Genomic DNA, 12,251 nt, shown 5'->3' on the forward strand with positions numbered 1-12,251 from the left:
GGCACGGTTTTTGGCAGTACAATGCCATCACTATTGATGTAAGAACTTAAGTGATTTTGGTTATTATCAAGAAAACCATGGAGAATGGCTAAATATCAGCTCTGAAATGAAACTCTTTTGAGCTATTTTTGTTGTTATTATTTTATTTGTTCAAACAAATATACCTTTAGTTGTACCAGGCATTAAAATGAACAAAAAATTGAAGAAAACAAGAGAGGTCAAATAATTTTTTTTCCATGACTGTACATCTAAATCACAACATTGATATGTTTGCATTGGTCTAGTTTGGCAAATGCAAGGCTTTGACTCAAGTCCTGCAAGGCTAAACTAAGGGCATATATGCAAATCAGATGAGAGCCGAGCGATTTCATGTAGCACAGCGCCGCCTGGTGTTCACCCGCAGCAGCCAGCCAGAAGTGACACTCTGGGAGGGGAAGCAGAACAAACTGTAAGCTGCTGGGGATCCATCTTGCTCGAAAAAGCGACGAGGGTGAAGGATTTCTCAAGTTTAGTATCTCAGAAACTGTATCGTCCCCCGTTGAGCGCGCTGGGGAGCCCGAGGAGGGGCTGTGTCGCTGTTTGTAGGATGTCCCGACATGAGGGTGAGTTGATAAGCAGCTCCTGGCTACATTACCTGAGCTGCTAGCTGCTTGGCTAGCTCTGCTAAGTGCTTATTCAAGTCAGGGGGGTGGTGGTGGGGGGGGTTGTTGCGTTTTCCGCGGCGTGTTTCCAGGCTCGTCTCTTGACATATACATTTACTGTCAGCAGCTCGAGTGTACACGAATGTCTCATGTTTGCTAATTCGAGGTTAGCGCCTGTAACTTCACTCAACCTGTTCGCAATGAAACGGCAGCAGAGCGGAGCTTAGCAGTTAGCCGTTGCTAGGTGCTGCGCTACCTTAGATTAGCCGGGCTAGCTAGCAAGCTAATGCATGCTAACATAAGGAGTCGTTGGCGTAGCCGTGACTTTATGTCGCTTATTCTTGTATTTATTACCTCCCCACGTATGAACTGTATCATATCCTGGTGTAGCCAGCTTCACATTTGTGTTAAATTTGATCATTTAAGAGCCCGCAGCTGTTAAATTAGCGCCATACTGTCCCGTCCAGTCCCATACTGTTGTTAGCGAATGCACTGTCATCAAGAAGACAGAAAGTCTGAGGCCTCTCACCATAAACCAGTCACTAAGTTAGCTAGCTGGCCGGCTACTTGCTAGCTGGGGTTGAGTCATTAGTTGTTGCTTTTCAGTAAATTCGGCTCTTTAGTCATAACATAATGTTAGCAGGTCAGCTAGGTGGTTGTCTTATTTAATCTCCTCAGAAGTTAAAATCATAAAGCAAACATGGACACTGTAGTGTTTGTTAGCCCCTTTAGGACTGAGGAGCAAACTGAAATAACTTAGTTTTTCTTAGTCAGAGGGCAACAAAAAGACTTGGTAACCCATTTTACTATCTTCTAGTGGACAAGCTAGTTTTTTGTCCAGGCTGTGTTGACACTCTCTGTGTAAATATGTTGTAAGCTCATCTAAGGAAAGAAAGCACACAGTTTTCTATACCATTCATACTTCAGTTTTTTTTTTTTACTGGTCTCCGTAAAATTTGCAATTTCACAGCCAAGCCTTCAATCAACACGTGAAGCTTATAACTACATATTGCCAATTGATTTGTTTGCTCAGGTCAGCATTTAGTTTACAAATGTTACCACCCTGAAGATTTTTCTTTGTACAGTTTGTAGTTGTTGTCTTGTAAGTTGTCATATCAGTCTGAGGAAGTTCCCTTAATACTTGTTTACATACAAGTCAATCTCTTTTTCTTTCTCTCTTTTTTTTTTTACCTTCAAAGGAAATGTCACTATGAAGCCTCAGAAAATAACTGGTTGTGTTTGTACAGTTGTGAGGGGGTGTTTGAAGAGTGGCACAGAATTGCAGTAATATTTGATGTGATGCCTACGAAATAGTAATTAGCTGTATTTTCTGCTTTGGTTGGCTCCGCTTCAGTTTCTTAATCTCTTGAACTGTTTGGTTCATGCAGTGTTAGATAGAAAAGGAAGGTGTATTCTACCTGGAAATGAGTGATCTGTGCTATAAATGAGTAACGAAAGCTGCAATGAAAACAGCGTTCAGATGTTTGTGTCATGACTCTTGGTTGTTTGTGAAGTTAGTTGGAATGCCAGGGTTCTTCATTGCTGGCACTTGTGGGTTGGTGCCACTCCAAAACACATGCTCATGGAAGTGTTAGTGGACCTCAGATAAAGATTGCCTTCTGACCGTTTGTCCTGCAGACACAGTTATAAGGAATTTGTGACTTTATTGTCAGGTCCGCATGTTTGATTTCACACGAATATTGTCTGTTTTTGCAGGTGTGAGCTGTGATGCGTGTTTGAAAGGCAACTTTAGAGGAAGGCGGTTCAAGTGTTTAATTTGCTACGACTACGACCTCTGTGCATCGTGCTATGAGAGCGGAGCCACGACAACAAGACACACCACAGAGCACCCCATGCAGTGTATATTAACCAGGGTAGATTATGGTAAGGACCAGGCTGAATACACACACACACACACACACACACACACACACACACACACACACACACACACACACACACACACACACAAAACCTGCATGGCTTACTTGTCACACGCAGATTCATAATGACTGTGTTGTACGTGACATTTAGACTTTATGTCTTTATGACTGACTTATTCAACATAATCGTTAAAATATTGATTGACTGCACCTAAGAGCTGCTGTGTTTTGTTGTCTTCTTGCAGACTTGTATTATGGAGGAGACACCTTTTCAGTAGAACAACCGCAGTCGTTCACATGTCCTTACTGTGGCAAGATGGGCTTCACAGAGACGTCCCTACAGGAGCATGTCACCTCAGAGCATTCAGAGACCTCCACAGAGGTGGTGAGTACACAACACAGGGTTTACAGATTGGAAACCACAGTTTTATGTACTGTATTATGTGCACTATAATATATACTTGCAAATGAATCTGCTGTCCACTGATGTTCTGTACATTTGAGTCATTATATGGTGAGATTTCTTTTTAACTTTTAGTATTTTATTGTTGTTGATTACTGCCCTACAGTCAGCTGAAAACTCATCCCAAACTGTACGTACAAAGGGTGTTTATAGATGATCTTTTGTCAGAAAATGACTTTTTATGAGCACCATCCACTGCTGAGTAAAGTAAGGCAAAGGATCAAGCTGCTGCTGACTCCACTGACACCTGGTTGGCAGACTAGCAGGTAGTCTGTCCAACAACTAGTTATGATAAAGAGACACTTAGAGCACACGAGTGGAGCCAGCTATGGTAGTATTTGTGCTCCAGTTTAACACCAGTGCCAACTGAAACAGTGAGTTCCACCGTGGACTGTTTTTGTTGGATTGTGTTGATGTTGCCACAGCAGCATGTAAGGATAAGGCTTAAATTTTTCTTTATTTTCAACCACATGATTTGAGGGCTACAACTAATGATTGCTTTCAAAGTTGATCATGTTTTCATTTAAGTGACACAATTTTTCGTGGTGACGTTCTGTACTTTTGCCAGCCAAACTCCCAAAATGATAGAGAAATGAAGCACACTTTTAGTTTTTAAGAGGATGGAATCATCCATTTTGTTTCAAAGTAGTTATAGATTTATTTCCTGTTTCTTTACATTAATTAGTTGTTTCATTTCTAAACTAATCCCATGGAAATACCATGATTAAACCTTGCTTCCATACCTTTTGTTTGACAGTCAGCCTCAAGCTGAGTAGTTCCCACTGAGGATATAAATCTCACAAACAGCTCACTAATGTGTTTTTTGACTTTTTAGGTCAACTGAGCAATTTTGTCAGCTGGAAACAGTAGTTTTAGCAAACACTACTCAAACAGGAGTACTTAGCTCTGCATTCAGCTCTGCATTCATGTGCATTTGATGTTCTAAACTGAATGTGGAATTGACAACAAAACAAACAACTACAGGTGTATATGCAGGATAATGCCAGCCATGTGCTTTAAAATAATTTTCAAGGATGAACAAAAAGAAAAAAAAAATAGCATGTTTCTGTGCTTGTTAATGTCGGTTAATGTACATGATGTTATGTGCTGGAGTGTTACACTGAGGATCTGATGCATACAGGTGATGGTATGATAGAGACTCGGCGAACAAAAGAGTGTTGACTTTTCTAGGGATGAGTACTTATCATCCTAATGGGCTTAATGGTGAAATGTGCTGTACAAGTCTGATGTTCTCATACGCATTAAGTGCAGACAAAATGATCAGTGTGTCTGAAACATCAGCAGCAGCAGCTGTGGAGCAGACTTGACTTTGCTGCACGTTATTGCTGCCTTTACAGTAAGTTTTCATTGTTTTTGTTTTAGGGCTGCAGTTAGTGGTCATTTTTTTATTATCAGTTCATCTGCCGCTTAGTTTCTCAATGAATTGTTTTGTTAGAAAATAAAAAAAATTTCTGTCACAATTTCCTGCGACACATTTTCTGCTGTATTCAGATCCATTTATTGGCATAGAAAAGCATCAAAGCAGCTGGAGCTGGGGAATATTTGGATTTTTTTTGTTGTTAGTTTTTTTTGGTCGAAAAATAATGACCTACCAGTTTATTTAAATTATTTCTGGGTTTTCAGCACTTGATCGATCAGTTCATTTCCCAGTTATTAAAGCTCTCTTTTACAATATTGTGGATAATTGTTGGTAGGCATTGTTTCTGCAATGTGAAATGACAGAGATTACCGCCACTTAAGTTAAAGGACACCACTCCCTACTCACCACATGAAGACGGGCTCTGTCCTCACTGACGCATCTACAGTCCCTGTGCTAATTTGCAAATGCTTTGACTTTGGTACATTAAGCATTTGCTCACAACCATTCATTTAGTCTTAAAGGGGAACTCCACAGATTGGACATCCATCCATTAAGTGATAAATTGACTCAAATATCATTGCTGGGTATCACTCTGAAACTAGAACCTTGAGACATTAGCTACTACTAGCATCACACACCTCAATCTCCTGCTGCTGACTGTCAAGTTGCATTATGGGTAAAGTAGAAGCCAGGGTTTAGCAAGGAAAACGAAACATTATTTCTGGTTGTGCAGCATAGATAATCTAAACTTTAAGATGAAAGCTGGTTATCATGCTTCATACTGATGAAAATCACACATTATACTTGACTCTAAAAGAACTTCCCTGTTGCATCTCAAACAGAAACCTCTCACTCTCTCTTTTCAGATCTGTCCAATATGTGCTGCCTTGCCAGGAGGGGACCCCAACCACGTCACAGACGACTTCACAGCTCACCTCACCCTCGAACACAGAGCGCCAAGAGATTTAATATCCTTTTTTATGTGTCCACTCAGTTATGTCCAAATAATCATTGTTTTAAATGTTTAAACATTATGCTGTTCTTGAAGGTTGTGACTGAATTTGACCTTAACAGTCCCTTCTTACGATGAGTCCAGCAGTGTGCGACACGTACGCAGGATGTTCCACCCTGGACGAGGGCTCGGCGGCCCAAGGGCACGACGGACAAATATGCACTTTACTAGCGGCTCTACGGGGGACTTTCATCCTCCTCATCACAGAGCTCCACTTACACCCCCAGTAACAGAGAAGCAATGGACCCCATCGCAGGTGAGAATCAGAGTCAGACTGATGCACTGTCTGCTTAACGTTCTACACAAAGTTTTTCAAAACCGGAGAAGAGATGAACCCTCCACAAGCACCATCAGCATGGAAAAAACTGTTAATTATATATTGTGTGAGTCATAACCGTCTATTTCCGTTGTGAGATGTGAACGTGAACTTTTTTAACTTCTTGTACTTTGACTTTGCATCCAAAATTGGTAAAATGCTTTTTCCCACTGATACCATGTATATGTGTTGCATACATGCCGCCCTGGTTTTTGTCTTTTTGTGTTATTTGTGCATGGAGAAAACACATTAATTATATATTTAAAAATATATATCATTAACTTATATTAACTGTCACTTTGATGAGAATCATTCCTGCAAAAGAAACAGACAAACCTAATTCTTAGACCAAAAGGTACTCCAGTTAACCAACAGGTTTTGCTGCTAACAAATTGTTGCATCTGGGGCATTTTTCATGGTGACCCTTCCCTTAACACAGACAAAAGTTAAAGCACAAACATTTAGGAAATGTGCTCCACATCGAAAAATACTGCAAGTATTAAAACTTGTGCATCATCAACATCACAAGTTCATTTTTTTTTTTTTTTTACAATCAGACATTGACAAGTCAAAGCAAAACAATTATATCCGCTGCTGAAGTGTTCTGTCCTGAAGTGATACTTTCACATATGTGTGTTTGCACCATGTGCCATAAAAGACACAGAGCAAGACCTGTAGTGCAGTTTTGGGTCATAGTTTACCAAAACGTATTTACGGCCGTTGGTCAGCAGGTACGTCACTCTGTCAGAGGTTGTAACCATCAGCCAGCTTTCTACCAGAAACATTATGTTTTCAGGTCAATGCTTCCTTCATATTTGACACATGCATTCACTTGAACTCAATTATAAACTGGTTAGATTTTGACTGTGAAAGATCACCGTGGCCTCAGTTTTTACGGAAATCTTTTGTCCAGAGCGTCGAAAAGCTCTGAAGGCAGTTTCTTTCCGTTCATTCAGCGTAGATGCTGCAACAGTCTTAAAATGATCAGGTAAACTCTGCTAGCTATATTTAGCATAACTTGTTGTTTCTCACATTGTAGTACATCCTGTGATTTTATATGTGTACAGTGTGTAGCATATGACACTACTTACTAAGTAAGATGTAATTCCTAGTATACAAATGTGTTGTCTGTTTGATTTTAATCTACAAAAGTGTAGTTTTTGAAGGTTTTTGTGTGTGTGTATTTATGCATTGTACACAGCGACTGACAGGACAAAATGTAATGTTGACGTGACATGTTTTAAAGTAATCTAGCTTTCTGATGTAATCTTTAAAGAACAAAAATCAGAAGACACGGTAACAAAAGAAGTCCAACAGTACACGTGACCATGTCGTCCAGTATTCTTTCTCCTCCTTCTGTCTGTCATATCTTCTTACAGGTATCTACAGAGCAGCCTTTTGAAAGCATGATTTATTTAGAAACAAACAACACTGAAAGCAGTTTCTCTTTTTTTGTGTCTCTCCTGCAGAGTTGTTGTCTCAGCTGTCAGGTGTGCGACGTGCTGCGGGGGGCCAAATAAACTCGTCGGGGCCTTCAGCCTCCCAGCTCCAGCAGCTCCAGATGCAGCTGCAGTTGGAGCGGCAGCAGGCTCAGGCGGCACGGCAGCAAGTGGAGACGGGCCGCCACGCCACGCGACGCAGCAACAACCCGGGCAACGCCGGCACCACCATCCCTCCACCCAGCACAGCAACTGCCAACACCGCCACCGTGGGTGAAAGCAATCCCTCGTCCTCATCCCACAACTCCCAGTTCCTATTAGCACGGTGAGTGAGGCTGGTTTTATCGTTTGGCTGCGAATCAGTGCTCTCAAAAAACACTGTATGCCCTCTTTAAGGTTTATTCTGACTGCAATTTGAGCAGTTACTAGTACAAATAGCCATTTAGTAATTTCTATTTTAATGCGTAAGATGGTGATGTCTTCTTGCTAAAATGTTAGGTTTTCAGAACTAAATTTTGTGGTTTTCTATATTCATGTTAAAATGAACAAATGGCACTGAGTCATAGTCTTGTGTCTGAAAATAGAGCCTTTAGAGGACTATTTTCAGCTCCAGGTTCAGTGTGTTCAATGATATGTTTTTAAGTTTTTGGACAACAGCAGGCATCTATGGTAGAGAGGAATAACCTGCACCAGGCTCAGTACACACTCATTAGAGGGATCAGTTTATTGTTTGTCTTGGCCGTCTCATGAGATTTCTTCACAACAAGAAGAATAAAGAAACTACCAGGCTCAACTACTGCTTTAAATATGTAAAGTGTGATAATATAATTAGCAGTACCTCTGTTCCCTGCCTGAGTTTCAGTCCTCTAATGACTCTTGGAATATAGTTGTACAGTGTTATTCCCAAGGGGGGCAATTTAGTTTGCAAGCAGCAGTTAACAGCTCAGCTTTCAAACATCCTCACACATATCAGCACAATGCTTAAATATTTAAGAGCAACAATTAGACAATTTTCACGCGGGAGCGCAAGGCAGCAATACAATTTCAAAATTTCAAAGGCTCTCCCTGAGTAAAACATGTTCAAAACAATAGTCTCTAATAAGACATTCTCAGAAAAGATAAAGTCATCATGTCATCGTAGACTTGTTATTCCTCAGTGTCACTGTACCAAGTCTGACAAATTAACAACAATTACAACAAAATTCTCAAAGCACCGAGCTGCTGCCTCCATGCTTGCTGCCATGTTTATTTAGAATAATTCCACCATTAGGACAGCAGAAACAATGGACAATGACTAAGCTCAGATGCTGTTTAGAGGATTTAACCACTTCTTTTGAACAAAGCTGAAGGCTGATTGGACACAACATCCGAGTTGGTTTTAGTGCTTCTGGGGATGCTTTGGGTCTTGTGGAATCGTTTCAGCCTTTGAGTGGCTTTAGTGATTTAAAAAAAAAAAAATGCTAAAGGGGATTCAGTTTACCACCAAGTATCTTCAGAGATAACTGTTGTCCACAACAAAGCTGCTGAACCTGCAGATCAATGCAAAATTTAACACGTGTGGTCAACCGATAGGTTTTTTTTTTTTTTTTTTTTTTTAATGAGCGGACCTGGCATTTAGAGAGTTGACTCTGATATATAATGCCGATACCATCTTGTTGTTAAATTTTTCCCATCTGGTAAAATACAACAATTAGACACAAAAGTACTCAACTTGAAAGAACATTTATTGAACTCTACTGTCACCTGAATTGTCTTTGTTTGCATCAGCTGATCTGCAGTCTGTTTGCAGTGCACTTTAGTGTATCAAGTAAATGCACGTCCACAGCTACTCAACAAACTAAACTTTTGAACTATAAATAAAGTTTTAGTGTACCTAATAGCTTTTAACAGCAAATAGAAGCATGTGGTAAACATGCTGATGTCAAACACTGTGGTTCTATTTATTTTTCTACACAATCATGAAGTTCAGGTGGTTGTATGATTTAATGTGTAATTAAAACCAAATAAAAAATTCAGCTTATTTCCTGTCCAGATAGTGAGTAATTCCTAGTGAATCTGAAATAAAACTCAGCCTCAGCATCAGAACCTACCAAAGCAAACTGACCAGCTTGTTCTGTTCCTTCTGTACTTGGAGTCATGATGTGCATCACTTGAATTTATTTAAATGAATTAGTGCTGTCAAAAAAATTACAATTTTAATCAGATTAATCATAGGGTTGCTGTGGATTAATTTCGATTCATCACGATTAAATGACATTCATTTTGACCCTCATGTCATCCTGCAGGTCAAAATTGACCCGTTTTAAAGTTTGAAAATGTGGAGAAAAAAAAACATTTTCACAGTGAAACTTCTGATGTCCACATTTTCAGCATTTCTCGGAGATTTGAAAGTTTTTTTGGTGGAAAAAAAGAAATGTTAAAAATGCTTCTTAAGAACATTCACAAAAAAATCAACCAAAATCCAGCAAATTTGGCTTTTTGATTTTGGTAGATTTTTTTGTGAATGTTCTTAAAGAAAATATTAGAAGTATTACTGATATTTATGGAATCACTTTAGATATTTTTGAGATTTTTTTGAAAGATTTTTACTCATTTTTTGAAATTATTTACAAATTTTTCTTGTCAAATTTGGGGGATTTTTTTTTAAATTGAACTTTTAAGGGAAACTTTTAAGGAATTTTTGAAATTTTCTTCTTAAAGGTTTTGCAAATTTTCAGAAATTTGGGGGATTTTTTTGCAGGATTTTTTTTTCAGACAAGGGAACAATATTTGTTGGTGCCCGTAAATGAGGACAACAGGAGGGTTAATCTGTATTAATCGCGTTTCATTTTGCATGAGCAGACTCAAGAAAGAAGGGAATATATATACACATATATAGCATTCACATTTCCCACCAAGATGGCCATCGTGGTGTTTTGCGTCTTCCATTTCGAGTTGGTTGATTCTGCCACTACCGTATCAACTGTCCATTTGGGCATGCATGACGGTTAGTCTGCTTGGACAAACTGCCTGAAATGTGTTACCAGAGACGTTTCAGGATTTTTGAGTCATTCTGCACTGCAGATGCGTTAATTGCGCCTAAATTTTTTTTGTCAGATTAATCATGATGTTGGATTAATCTGCGCTCATTTTGACGGCCTTAAAATCAACATTAACTGTTTTTCTTCAGGTTGAATGAACCCAAGATGTCCGAAGCAGAGCGGCAGTTTCTAGAAGGAGAGCGAGCTGACCGCAGCCTGTTCGTCCAGGAGCTGCTTTTGTCCACACTGATGCACGAAGAGAGCTCTTCCTCCGACGAGGACGAGCGCCGAGACTTCGCCGACTTCGGAGCCATGGGCTGCGTGGATATCATGCCTTTAGATGTGGCGCTGGAGAACCTCCAGCTTAGAGAGAGCAGCTCTACGGGGAAGGAGCCTCCGCCGCCTCCTCTTTGATGTCCGAGCATCAAGCAGACTGTGTCCTCTGTGCTGCAACTGTCAGTGATGGGCAGCAAACAGCAGCAGTCCCCCCCACCACCCTGGCCTCGCCCTCCTTTCTCCCTCCTCTATTTTCTGAGTTTGTTTTTCGGTGATTGTAATTTCAGGCCTGTCACCATATTTGTTACATTGTAAACAAAAATAAATGAGAGCAAGTGGGATAAATGTGCGAGTGCGCAAAGCAACTGAGTGAGCGAGCAAGAGAAGAGAAATATATAAATATATATAAAATATATATGAAGTTGATAATCAATCCACATAACTTTTCTTTTCTTTATCAGGTAAATGTTACAGGCAGCTGTGGCAGACCTTTGCTTCCTGTGACATGCAAATGGCTCTCCGTATAAATACTCCACATTCAAAAGTCAAGAGGGCACAGGCGCCTCTGATGAAGCTGCTGTGTGTGTTTATGACTATTAATAAATAAAAAGTGCTTGGATGGGTTACCATAACTACTGCATGCAGTTATTTGCGGCGTGCATGATTTTTAATGACCCCTGTCATTAAAACCTTTTTTTATTTGATATCCCAAAGCTTTCAACGGTTTTTAAATGGTTACTTCAAATATGGTTAAATATTGAAAATTGAGTAGTTTACAAAACTGACATGCAGAAATTAAACTAACAATTTTGTTAGACTTTTGTTGAATGAATATTTTCAAATGAAGAGATTGCAGTGGCTTCTGAAGAAATGCTGCGATGTGTGTTTCTCAGCTCCGGTCCGCCTTTTTCTCTGTGACGACTGTTTTTGAATTTGTCGACTGCGACTGCACGCATCAGATGAAAACTAGGAACAGAAGAAGAGATGTTTCCTAGATGTTAATGTTTAGTTGTAAGCTGTTAAGGCACAGTACGCTTAATTATTTATAGACAGACGCCCAACTCGACCCAGTGCTCCTCCACACTCTGCTCATGTCAGACCACATGCTTTCGATGGCTTGTATGAATTTCTTTGCTGGATATCAGGAGCTTGAGACTTTCCCACACTGCATTTTTTTTTCTTTTTGTTTGTTTGAAAGAGAAGACGTTCTTATTTTTTTTCTGCTAAAGCTAGCACTTTCTATTTATTCATGTTTGTTTTCTGATTCTTTTGAGCCTTGATATGGATCATGCCACCTTCATGCCTCTACTTTTACCCTCGATGTAAAATACAATGAGATGTATATTGAATTTGTGCGTTAACTTTCATAATGGTTCTAAGACATGGGCAGACTTTTTTAAAAAATGTAAATTTAGAATACAATAAATATAAACTGCGCACAGCTTTTGATGAAAGCAAGAGACCACCACACCTTTTGCACCTTGTGTTATTGTTTTCATAATTATCTGTTGACGTCTTGGGAACGTTTGCAGCAGCTTCAGCCGCTTTTTAACTGGTGAGCACCCCTCAAGGTTTAGAGCAACAGTAAACTGGTGACACTTTATTTTTAACACCCACTAGTTAGAATTTATACGATCCAAATTATTATTATTGGTTTGTAACGCTAAAATGTGTAATGTTGGAAGAACAGTAATTGCTCTTTTTTGACTTTTGTATAGATGGATGAGTGATACTGTAGTAAAGTGCAGTTGTAATATTATGAAATGTGTCTTTACAGGAAAAGTTCTGATTGTTAGCAGATATTTCCTCTTATCCTCATA

General features: G+C 39.6%; 1 protein-coding gene across 1 annotated transcript; it reads left to right on the forward strand.

Annotated features, from left to right (window-relative positions):
* The first annotated feature begins 394 nt into the window (after positions 1-394).
* Positions 395-11,899, forward strand: LOC110959969 (E3 ubiquitin-protein ligase KCMF1). Its single transcript, XM_022206987.2, is given in 8 exon segments — positions 395-602; positions 2,358-2,525; positions 2,770-2,909; positions 5,235-5,336; positions 5,454-5,570; positions 5,573-5,636; positions 7,166-7,460; positions 10,305-11,899. Coding segments are annotated over 8 exon segments (1,167 nt in total). The 5' UTR covers positions 395-586; the 3' UTR covers positions 10,570-11,899.
* The last annotated feature ends 352 nt before the right edge of the window (positions 11,900-12,251 follow it).

The sequence above is a fragment of the Acanthochromis polyacanthus genome, chromosome 18 (genome assembly GCF_021347895.1).
Source record: "Acanthochromis polyacanthus isolate Apoly-LR-REF ecotype Palm Island chromosome 18, KAUST_Apoly_ChrSc, whole genome shotgun sequence".
Classification (NCBI taxonomy): Eukaryota; Metazoa; Chordata; class Actinopteri; family Pomacentridae; genus Acanthochromis; species Acanthochromis polyacanthus.